At 40.2% G+C, this 12,841-nt stretch overlaps 1 protein-coding gene across 1 annotated transcript in view; it reads right to left on the minus strand.

Annotated features, from left to right (window-relative positions):
• Positions 1-12,841, minus strand: part of HDAC9 (histone deacetylase 9) — a gene marked incomplete at its 3' end in the record, with an annotated part of 272,117 nt that overhangs the window by 214,790 nt on the left and 44,486 nt on the right. The window contains exons 3-5 of the mRNA XM_084260475.1: positions 3,755-3,996; positions 2,687-2,837; positions 417-543 (exon numbers count right to left, since the gene is read on the minus strand). Coding sequence (XP_084116601.1) covers positions 417-543; positions 2,687-2,837; positions 3,755-3,996 — 520 coding nt within the window. The remainder of the gene's footprint in view (positions 1-416; positions 544-2,686; positions 2,838-3,754; positions 3,997-12,841) is intronic.

The following is a 12,841-nucleotide window of genomic DNA, read 5'->3' on the forward strand; positions in this document are numbered from 1 at the left end:
AGGACTCACTAAGAATATGCATGCAGTTTTGGATACTAAAATCCATCAGAGTAAGAAAAGTTAAATGAGAACTATCTTTCTCAAAATCCACGTGAGTGAGTTACACCGTTCAAGTAACTGCATTGGAAACCAGTATCTCCTTGAGAATGAACAAGTTTTGTGATTGATACAAAGTCCAAGGAGATCAAACACAAAGTTGTCCTAACTGCAAAAATTGAAAAGATTTGGAAAAATGACTGGCATAGTTGTAAAATCTGTGATAGAAACATTATACTTCTGGCTTTTTGGTAATTTCTTCACTCTACTACTGTCTTGTTCTGGAGACAGACCCTTAATATCCCTCCTGAAGAAGCATTCTGGGAAATTTCAAGAGATAACCTTGTTGAGGCAAGGAAACAGCTTAATACTGAACATACGTGTACCAGAGCTTGGGGTGACGGCTCATGGAATGATTCTTCCCATTTGCTGGAGAGTCTTTTGTTGCGGATTTACTCAACAGGAACTCTTGAAGTTTCTGCTTCACTTCTGTACTGGCCACTGCCCCTAAGACACACAGAATTATACATATCTTTAGCTAAAAAAATTACATGTTTGAAGAAAACCAAACGACAAAAAAGAGCCCGCGTCTTGCTGCTGGAAGAGGTATAAACTGTAAAAAATATTGGTGGAGATCAGGCAAAATAAGGTAACATTCAGAGTAAATGCTTGTCTGTACAAAACTGGAGCTGGCCATAACCCAGAAATCCAGCGAAGTCATAAGGAATATTTCAAGAGGTAGATGAGGCTATTTATCCAGTGCCAGATGTATCTAAAGAATTTAAATTATTTCCTAATAATTCCCAAATACAAAACCAAGGATAGAACTGAAAAGATAGTGGCAAAAGGTCACTTTGTGGTAAAGAATGTTTTTTCTTTTAGTAAAGTAGTAGTAATAGCACAGCAAAACTGTCCTCCGAACAGTTTTTTTGTCTTGCTTATGAGCAGGACGCCCCAGAAAGAGCCAGCAGTGAGACTTTTTATTCATGCCAATTAAGATCCTGTACCTGTGATGTCTGGAAGACAGTCTGAAACTGAGTCGTAGTTGATTATTTTACTCTTAGGGCACAAAAGGAACAGAAAGATCAGAACAGCAGGAAGACATGGGGCATTTTGACCTCTCTTGGTGGCTAGCTCAATACAGAACAAGAAGTAGGGCATGTCAACGTCACGTTAAACTGTCAATTCCTACCTGCAGCATGAGACATGCTTCTCACAGCCATAATACTTTTCATTAAAAAAAACATGGAAAAGAAAAAAACTGTTTCAGTTTTACATAAACAGTGACAAAAAAGGTAAGAAAAAACATATCTTTGAAAGTAGCAGCTATGCTACAGGTATGCTGATGACTGAGTATTCAGCTACCAAACCCTGACAGCACAGCTAGCTGGTGAGCATGTCCCTGTGTGACCCAGTTCACATAAAATAGTTGTACTACCTTCAGCTTCACATCCTAACTCCCCTCCCTGCACCTTCCTTCCTTCCCCTACTCATTAAGTAGATCGTCATCAGCAGAAAATGCTGGGGCTGCGCCTGTGTCATACTGAACCCAGGAAGCCATACTGAGAGGGGAGCTACTGATTTCCCATTGCTGCTCTTCCTTTGGTGGGAGCTCTAGTAAAGCCCAACTGTATGGACCCTGATTTTTCATACCACTCACGGGAACCTTTTGTTCCTGCAATTTCTGCCACACTCACACTGCTGGGGACACAGGCTGGTGATGCTTTGGATTCATTCTTCACCAAAGTACTGGAAGTATCGTGGACACCTTAATTTCTAAAACCTCTTAGAATTTCTAAACCCCTTGTACAATAGAAATTTAAAACTTTCTATAGTACAAATACAACTGTTGAACCAATAAAATTTTCAACCCAAGAAAAAAAGGCATGAGCATAATGTACAGCTCTTTTCTGCTTCAGTCTTTGTCAGTTAATTCTTGTGGTCACTGAGAAGGGCAAGTAAGAGTATCTGCTTGTGGCAGCTTCATTTCAAATACCTTCACAATGTACTTCAACCTGATTTTTAAACTGTCCTAACTAAGGAGAATTATTTGTATCTGTCTCCCTCTAGTGAGCACCAAATTCCACCAGCATCCTTTGTCATCTACCTTACAGCTATATATATATATACCAGCTAGAAATAACTCTTGATGGGGCCTTGTGAAAAGGCATCAAGAACATATGCAAGGCAGTTTGATAAAGTACTAGGAAAAGTATTCAAAAGTCTCAGCCAAAGGCATTCTTAAATATTTCATTATATTTTCAGTCTTTAAACAATGCTCCAATCAGCAAGTAATTTAATTTTTTTTGTTGTTTTCTAGTGCTTTCTGTACTGGAAAATAAGCTCTTCAGAAAGAAGTTCCCAAGTGAAGCTTTAGGCTTTCCGATTCTCTCCTTTTTTAAGAAGTGCTAGGTTCTTGAGAGGCATATAGACAGGTCTGCCAAAATGTGCTTTCCCAGAGTCCTCCAAGGCTGCACACAAACCAGCAATGTGGCCCTGACTTTCTGCAAGTGCAGCTTCGACTTTAGTTGCATGTTTCACCCAGTAATAGGCTTGATTCAGGTTCCTGTTCATCGTCCGTTTTGGCTGGGAGAAGGCAAAGGGGACCAGATTCATTTCTTATTAGGGTTCATGGTACATTGGCTCTTACTTTCTCGGCCTCTTTCTTTGCCTCGGAGGGGAGGAAGCTGTTGTTCCCTGCGATGCCTCTCCAGTTCCTGCTCTTGTCTCTGCTGCTCCAGCTTCTGCTCTTTTTCAAGGAGTTCTTGCTGTTGTTTAATGGCTAGGAGTTCCTGTTGTAACTTGCACAGAACAAAAATACATGAGAAAGTGCAGTTTGCACCGTTTTCCAGGTCAGTCCTAGCTAAAACCACCCCCCTCGAATAAGCAGCTATCAGAGCTCGCTTTGATTTACCTCTCAACCAAATTTCCCCGATTTTTTAAGCAGGATAGCACATGAATGACTGTCACTAAAAGGAACTCTAATGCCAGGTAGCAGCCTGCTGCTTTGGTTTCATTTTTTTTTTCTCTTTTGGCAAAAATGCCTGGATACTGCACGCGGTTCTCTACCAGTGCACCACCCGACCCTGGCTGCTGTGCTCCGCTGCATTGGTCAGCTCCATGGAGCAGAAGCTTAGCGCAGGAGCACAGTGGCAAGCAGATCAGAAGGAAAAAAATGAAAAGAAAGGCAAGAACATAAATTCCTCATTAAAATCTGTTCTAGCAATTCCACCATAGTACGTGTAATCCCACAAGTCATTTTCTTTTTACATTATATGATGCAGCTCAGAGACAACACAACACTGAGGGCCTGCCTCTGTTTTACAGATGCAAAAGGTATGTACTCGCCTATCAGTTGGACTTGTGGGCACAAACTCAAACAGCTGCCCCAAAAAGAAGTCTTTTAATATATAAAAAACTGCACAGTTACACTGAAATCCTACTGAAAATCCACCTTGGTAAAATTGGTAGCTTGATTTTCTGTGGATATGGTGGCTTCACGATTCTCATAGTACTGCCTTGCTCTGCTCTGAGCAATTCACTGATAGGCGCTAACAGTTTTGCTTGAAAAGGCTTTTATCACCCAAATACAGAGAAATAAGCACTCAAACGCCATTTTTCAGTCACAGGGAACCTTTCAGGCACGTTTGCTTTTCATGTCTGCCTAAGCATATTCAGTTTGCAGATAAAGTGAAGGATAAATGAAAAATGTTGCTACCTTTATGTGCTCCTGGAGCTGGGCCTGATGCTGGCGGGTCAGGTTTTCATGCTGCTTCTGAAACTCTGCAATCAGCAGTTGTTTCTGAATTTGCTGCTGCTGCTGGATCAGAAGTAGTTCCTGCTGTAGCTGCTTTTCACGCATAATTGGGTCCACCATGGGAACCATCATCCTGAGATCAGTTCGCAAGTCTAATGGTGAGATAGGCTCTAATCCCACAGGAACCTCCGACTTTACATCCACTACAGGAGGAAAACAACAAAGAGAATATATATTAAACATAACTGGGGAAGGAGAACAGAGACCATTCCTACTGGGGAAAAGACCAATTTCACCCAAGGACTGTTTCAATGTACAGACCTAACAAAACACTAACGCAATCTATGCTGTATGCAAACTTCAGACATTCCTACCAGCAGCTGGAGGTTTTTACAAATTATTTTATCGCTTTCTTTCCATTCTCTGCACACGTACTCCCAGATTAATACTATGCCAAACAGACTAACAAGTAAACCTGTTCTAAACCCATATCACCACCTAACGAAGCAATATTTTGCAAGAATCTCCTAGGCACTATTAACGCTTCACAATAAATACTCAGGGTGCTTCAGTTCTCACTCCATTATTGTCAGAGATTTCCCAAAGCTAGCGTGTAGATTTTCTGGGGATGGTGTTACACACAAAACAGCTACCCAGTGCCACACAGCCACTGCATGTAAGCATACCCAGCAAACATGCAGGAATAGCACATACAAAATTATAGGAAAATAATTTGACACAGAAAACAAGAAGCTTTAACACAGCTTTTCTAACAGCAATGACCATGCCTGGAGTGGGTTAATACACTATATATGGCTTGTAAGAAAATGAAAACATCCTGAATTATTCCAATTTATTGAAGCAATGATATATATCCAGCATTAAATACTTAATGAAGAATCCTGTGGTTTTCTATGTCCTTATTTTATATCAAAGGGAATAAAAAGCAGCAGAAGAGAGAGATTTGATGATTTTTCACTGCAATACCTGTAAGCACAGGTTTTAACATTAAGCAAAGAGGCAGTTGAATTATTATCTGTTTCAGCAGAAGAAAAAAATAGCTAGCAACATTTCCACCAGAGGAAAATAAATAGAAGTGGAAGGTCCCTGCTAAAGCTCGTCAGTTCTGAGTCCATCCACACGGGGACAGTGGAACACAAACACAGTCGCTCCCCTTCCTCCTGCTCCACTATCTTCATAGGAAAATAAGATTATTAACTGAAAACAAACAAGCTGTTGGAAATGACTAGGGAACAAGATTTTCAGCATGTTTTCTCCTTTTGCTCTGCTACAGCTGTAATTGTTTTCAAGGAGAAAACCGAAATGAAGCGTGAGTGCTCCAGCAAGCAGTAGCATTAAAACCGAAGCAGCAAAAGATGAAACTGCTGCAAATGGGGAGAACTGAATTCTAACTGTATGTTAAAATCTATTAGTAAAAAGTTTTATAAAGCCCCAAATCTCTTCTTCTGATCATACTATTTTCTTCTCAAAATTCTGGGAAAATACAATTTTCCCGGCCTTAAAAAAATATATATTAAAATCCTAGTCACTGTGATTGTGAACCTCAGTGCATAATTTGCCTTTTTAACCTGCTATCCCCACAGAATGATTGTGTTTAAGTGCTTACTTTTGTACCGAGACTAATCACTAAATTATAAAAAATCACCTTTAACTTAAAAAAACTACTCTTGATTATAAATAATTGCCGCAGACCAAGAGAAACGGACAGGCAAACCCCCAGCCTTTCATCCCATTTATGCAGCAGCAATCCACATTCCATTTGTCTAGACTAAATATAGCTGCGTTTATACAAGAAATCAATAGTGCTTGCAGAGAGCAGAGCAGAGACATGAATATTTCATCAAACTCGGAGAGAAATGGCAATCAGCAAACTGACAGGGAACCGTGTAGGCTGACTGGCCCTCCAGATAAGTCTCTGCTACTTGGACAATGGCTCATTGCCTGCAAGTCACAATCTTATCATCACCGCTCTTCTATTTTTAACATTAATTGCATTGTAGGTGACAAAGGCTTATCATGTTTAAAGTGGAGAGATGGATTTTCTTACGTCTTCTGTGACAGGATAATAAGGCTTACTAGGAGCAGTAATAGTAACTGGAGCTTGGCAAACCCCGCAGGGTCTGGTTCGCAACTGTGTTGGCAAACCAAAGCCCGCAGGGTCTGGTTCACAACAGCATTTGCAGACTGAACCCTGCAGTTTATTTTGCAGATACTGGCTGCAAATCAACCCCTACAGGTCTGCGGGGCGATTCCAGCTGCTCTTGCTTCCTACCTCGGATGAGCATCCCGCTCCCTCGCTTTCAGAGCCCTTCTCTGTAACCATGAGGGGGAACCTCCAGGTTTTTCTAATAGAAATTTCCTTCTGCTATTAGTAAGAAAGAGAGACAACTGAAACAAGGCTGAGTTTGGTAAGATATGCATTCCCAAGAACTTTCAGGCACTTGGTAAACCGGGCATGGGAAGATCTACTTTATCAAGTTCAACTGGACCTCATTCATTAATGTGGGGGGAAATAAACATTAAGAGACCTGTACCCATAGAAATCAATATATAATCTTTTGTGAAATTTAAATGCCAATGTTTACTGACAAACAAAGACAAGCATTTATTTCCTGGCATAAATACTGCTAACAGTACGGTTACTGCCAATATTATTACTAACTGCTGACATAGCAAATACTAACTTTTGGGGGTAATTGCTATCTTAAAAACTGTAATGGCTAATGGTTAGCTGGGTAACAGTTAACCTCACTAACGAAATGATTCTGAACAAGTAACTGCAACATCCCAAATCAAACTGAATGGCTCGCTGCTCTCTGTTAGGTGGTCCTGATGCCACAGGCAATTTACATTCTTCTTACCAAATGACAAGACAGACAGATCAGCTCCATGGAGCTATATCAGTGTGAAACGTGTGTAATGGAGCAGAGAATCAGAACCAGTGTCTCTAAAAGCTTTGACTTTTAGCTGGAGCATCTCCCCCAATATCCCAATGCAATTTTACATCTAAAAAGAGCAAAGGTGATGTGGGATGTTTATTCTCATCAGGGGGTTTTGTATTTTTTTCACCACCTCCACACAAGGATAGGTAGAAGAGGAATGTCCTAATCCAGTGCCCTCAACTGTGCCATGCAGGACTAAGAACAGGGTCCATCAAGCTACCAGCCAAAGAAGGAGGAGGATGGATAATGAAAGAAGATAATAATCAGAGTCTGATAAAGGCTAACATCACTTTAAGGAGGGTTTTTTTTTTTAACAATGGAGCGAGGTTCTAGCAGGCAGGATTCAGAGTAGGACCTCTCTCCACTGTGGTCTGGAGTAGATCCTCCCCAACAGCTCTGCCGACTACAGAGCAAGCCTGGGATTCCTCTCTAAGGTTACATAAAGACAAACCCTCTGAGCTCATGTTAGCTGCAGTGAACACAACAGTAGGCTGCAGAATATTAACTAAAAATGTTACTGAAAGCTCAGTGATTCCAGGAAATATGCCAAAATTTGAGTAGAAAAATATTTAATTTTCAGCTACAACACACTGCAAAAGGCATATGTATTTATTTTTCCTATAAATACTCGGTCGCCTTTATCTTGAAACATAGTAACAAAAATAGTCTAGAACATCCATATCAATTATATTCCATAGTCGGCACTTCCCGCAGCGCTTCTGACATTCTGTGGAAAGAAAATAAGATACTTGCAAAATGCTGAGTAGATTTAGATGCTTGCAGCATGCATAAAGAGGTGTAAAAGACTTGTTTTAACCCTGGGGTTTTGCTTTTAGTCACTATTCCTTAAAATGGGAATCACTGAAAGACTGTCTTTCACTAAGACATGGCATTTCAAGCTCCTGTTTCCAGTGACTAATTTCAATTTCTGGTGCATTAGAATACATAGATCTTTTGAATCACAAATGCTAGAGGAAAACATCCAAAAGTAAACTGGTTCACCTTACTATCCTCTCCCATGAGGGGCAATCCTCTCTTTTGCTGGCTGTTACCTTTCTTGGCAGGAGTTTATGCTGTCATTAAAATCATGGATCTTAAACATGTGTTGCTGTGATCAGCTGAACAGTCACCACTCTTTATTTGAGGTGTAATGAAGAAGAGTTTTAGTACCTTGCTTACCAGAACATGCTGTCTAATACCTTTATAATTCTTACATGAGAGGAATTGTGGGAATTTGCTGGGGCTGCAGGGATTCAAGCTAACCCTTTCCCAAAGGAATCCCTAGTTACAGGGTAAGGAAAATGGAGAGAGGAACAGGCCATGAAGCCAGAAAGGCTTTTCCTCCTGCTTGGTGATCCAGGGAAGCCTTTTCCTGGAGAAGTAGTTAAGGTTTATGAAGTGAGCAAGAAGGGCTGCAAAAGCCGGAATGCTAAACTAAAATTACATGGGACAAGAGACAGATGACAAGCTCCTTCAACCAGCAATTTCAGTGTTAGGCAATAAAAGCACATTCCTGAAAACACAGCAAACCAAGTAAAATCAGGAAGAATCTTTCTGCCAAGAAATGGCCACACCTTTCTCCAGATATCAACTCGCTGAAGTATTGCAAAGAAAAGGAAGGAGAGCTGTTTATACTAGTGCTACCCTTTTGAACCCTGCTCTAAAGAACAGAGCCCACCTAAAGTTATTATTAAGTTTTCCAGTACTTCTCAAAGCTTTCATATGCTTTTCATAAAAAGAAAACAAACCAGAACAGTTTTGCACATTTTAGTGTAAAAGAAACTGCCTCCATTTGGTCTCTTCCTTCAAAGAGAGTGAAAAAGGATTAGCCACCCGTCATGACATAATCAGAGCACTAAAGAACGTACAGAAAACAACTCTAAATGGTGTGAAGAGTGGAAATTCCCCCCAGATGAAGATAATGCTTTAAATTTACTCTCCAGTTTAAATCTACAATTCCCCAGATTTATGTGCCACCACATTCAGGACTTGAAAAGCACCAATACCTGAAAAGCCATAATGATGATCTTGAACATACTGAGAAGAAAAGAACTGAAAAAATGAAGTGTCACAGTAGCAACCTGAAAGTTTCAGGAATAAAGAACAGAGGATAGGAGGGAAACTTTGGCAGGCAGGTGAGAGATGAAGTAACTATCAGGAGGTGGGGCAGAAAGTAACTGGCCAGGCAATAAGACATGAACAGCTGACCAGAGATGGAGTACAGGGAAAGGAGTTAAAATTTCTGAGGTTTCTGCGTTGAGAAGCAGCATTAGAGGAGCCTTGTTCGCACTGTAACCTAAGAGCAGCCCTGGCACCCCGATACGGTGGCAGTGCTTGGCTTCATGGCCAGGGAGCTACCGAGCTAACAGAGAAGCAAAGTGTCTGTTACAACAATGCTAGGAAATTCAGCAAGCAACATGGTTTTGAATAGCCATGACTAAAGAGTTTGGTATGAAAACTACTGTAATAATTGTTCACTATTCCAAGCAAGAAAATGGAGCCTGTTCCCCAGAGAAGAAGCTTTCTGGAGGATTCTGACATGAGAAGACCTGCACAGCAGACAGCAGGAGCTAGGAGATGAAATCTGAAGAGTAACTAATGACATCAGAAGTGCAAGTCCAATGATCAATAAACTGCAAAAGGTTGGGTTACCTCCTATGGGATGCCTTTATCATCCCAGCTCTGGTGGTTAAAATCTTGTACCTAAATTTTCAGCTGGCATCTTCTGTCACTTCTCAATCCCAACATAGGCAAAGCTTCTTTATGTCACCTCAGAAGCTTGATACAGAATCTCCCTCATGAGTATGGGGTAGAAAGACAGCCTTGAGAGCACCTCATTTTAACATGGGGACAAAAGCATCCAGATTCAGAATGACACTTTTAAAACTTTTTCCCAATACTTAAAATAAGCAGCATTTCTTCTCCACTCACACAGTTATGCTGAAGGATTCATGCAAGTTGAAAAAAGTGTCACTTAGATTTCACTGAATGTTATCAAATACGTTCGATTAATTATATATTCTCAATCATAGTCTGGGTTTTGGTTGTCACAGGCACGGAATGCAGAAAGAAGACAGCAAATGCAAGTGGAAGTTTTTCTAAAAGGCAGTTAAGTACTCGACTGCAATTTGCACTTATAAAACTTCCTCACTTGGAAAGGAAAAGCAGAAGAAATTAATACACATTTCAGATCAGAAAAAATACTTTCCAGTTATTTTCTTGGATTATCCTTCAAGAGTCAGTAATTATTTTAAGCAGTACTATCACTGAATTAGAAGTGTAAGTGAACTGTCAAACCTGATGAGGCACTCAATTGAGTTTATAGTATTAAGGAGAAATGTAATAAATTAGAGTAGAAATGTATTCCCCTTTGTTCTATAAAAGGGATCTTACCATGATTATACCTTTTCCCTATTTCTTCTAAGTGTTTGCATACATGTCATAATGAGAAGTAAAATAAATTCAAACAGCGATCTGAGCTTTGATTTACCATTCTCTTATTTCCCCAGGGCATGGAAAGGAAGCTCAAACAACCACAAACTTCTAAAATATCAGTGAGAGGCCTTGAAATACCAACACTGAAGTTACAGCTAGCTGGCTTTTGTAAAAAATCAAAGGCTTTATTATATTGATTTACTAAAATCAGATTCCTTCTCTGCAAATAGGCTTTCGAGTCAAACAGTCATAACAAACACAAACATAAATGCCATCTAATTTGTTATAGCCAAGAAGTTTTTAAATGTTACAGTGTTCGCTGTTTCTTCTCTGCTGAATACATGAGGAAAAGTTCCACTTATGAGCCTGCCAGAGTTAATGCAAATATCAGGCCAACGACTTCTGTCACAGGAATAAAGGCAAATGCGCCCAGTAAATCACATCAGACTGTGAAGCGCTTTTAAACTCAGACCTGGGATGATCTGTTATCAAGAAATCCAAGCTGAGCTATATTTGGGTTTCTGAGTTACTGTATTTATATTTCAGCTAGGAGAACTCTTACATACACATTCTGTACACCCATCAGCACACAGGCATATTTTCACTTCCCAGAAAATGCCCTTTTGTTATATGGAATGGTAATATCCTAAATTCTAGATACTACTGCTGCAGGCAAGATAAAAATAGGACAAAGAAAAATGCACATAGCATAAAATTTACATATAACTTTCCAGTTCCAAAGTCTATGCCATACTGCTGATGGTATTAAATAATGGTAATATATCAGTGCTAAGTATGCTCTTAATACATGGCGTCGGGTCAGTCTATTTGACCAAATGTGCCCACCCCGTGGCACACACGCACAAGAAATGACAGGGGAGAATGTAAACCAGCACTGTTTTGGCTGTGGATCTTCTGTGCACGGATCAGTACTGCTGTCAGTCAGACCCTACTGAAGATGCCCCGTAAGGTTTGATTTGGTGGCAGCACCACTTAGTGGCTGCAGAACAAAGTAGGTACAACGTCTCCAAATATCCAGCTTATCACTATCTGCTGGTTGCTTCATTAAAGTCTTGAAAGTAATTAATTTGAAGGAAAGCATGTGTGATATAAATCTGTGGGCGGGCACTTACATGCATACATAACTCTTGCATCATATCCTGAAACGCTAAGCAAAAGCACAGAGCGGACATGCTACAATGCATTTCTCTCAACCTCCCTTTTTAAAACAGGTATAATGACAGATATACATGAGAAATGCATACGCTTTTCATTGTGTCAGTATTATTATACATTAAAAGAAAGCATCCCAGTTCCCCCAGGTTGCTGAGGTTGACCAAAATGAGAGGCACCATGAGAGGCTCTAGAGACCTGCTTCAGTCTTTCCCTCACTCAGTGACAGTATGAGGCTGCTACAAGTGGTATCAAATACATCCAGATCATAAGATTTTCACTTACTTCTCCTTCTTCTCTACCTGTGAATGCTGTAAGCACACTGGTGGCAGTGTTGAGTTTATGCCTGTTGAATAATAACCAAGAGGGGGGATAACATTGCTCTAGTGCCAGGTGGATGCCATAGAGAAAGAGGAGAGAGGAAAAAGCTCTTCCTTCAAGTGAAGCTCTCAAAGCTACTGTTTGGACATGCCCGCAGGTATACCCTGAAGTACCCTGGCTCAGCATGCTCCAGGAAAATTAAGACAGTGGGTGGAGGTTTGCCAATCACCAAATAGCTTTGCTCTTTCAGGGGTGTGACAGCCAATGCTCCATAGGAAACCCTTGGAAGGCAAGATACAGAGCAAATCTTTCAAGGAACTGTTGGCAAATTTTTATTTCAGGGAAAACAATGACTTACCCCAAAAATGCATTGAAAAGAGTACTTTCCCTTTCCTAGAGTTTTTCTTATATTTGTAGCTGTACATGCTCCCCAAGATGCTGCAATATTCAGGGTTTTCTTGTACATGTACATGTAACATACTAAGCTCAAAACCTCTCTGTTACACACAGGAACTCAAGAAAAACCTTCTATTATTCCAATGTTTTTAATAAATGTGTATGGAATGTCCTGACCTTTGACAAGTATGGGGCTAAAATGGTTTTGTTCCCAGGTACAGAAAAAGGGAGGACTCAACTGAAATCTCCCACAGACAAGGGAAAAAATCCAGAGGGATAATAATACCTTTTAAAGAATCTTTCTAATGAGAGAATAAATGAGATGCCAGTCAGAGACTGGCAACACAATACTACTTACTGTGTAACTAACTCTTATGTATCCAATGCAAAATTAACCACTGTGGATGTTTGTTAGCAAAGATGTATTTGTATTATACATTTTTTCCCATTCTGCTCCCCTTCGTACCACATTGCTTTGAACTACAGCATGTTCTGGGAGTCTGTCTTCCCCTGCTCACACAAAACACACCAAGTATGTTTGCATAATGACCAAAATATAATGAATAAATGATACTAGATCACTCGTTTGCCATTTTTCAGAAGTCTACCTGTTGGATTTCTGATACCTAGCAGTGGAAGAAATTACAGCATGCAGAGAGAAAACGATATGGGTAAGAGAGGGAAAATGAAAGGAAAAGGTGTGGTATTAATGATGATGCAAAGCAAAGAAGGTAGAGTTTATTAGACTACAAAACTGAAT

This window comes from Gallinula chloropus (genome assembly GCF_964237585.1).
Source record: "Gallinula chloropus genome assembly, chromosome: 2".
NCBI lineage: Eukaryota > Metazoa > Chordata > Aves > Gruiformes > Rallidae > Gallinula > Gallinula chloropus.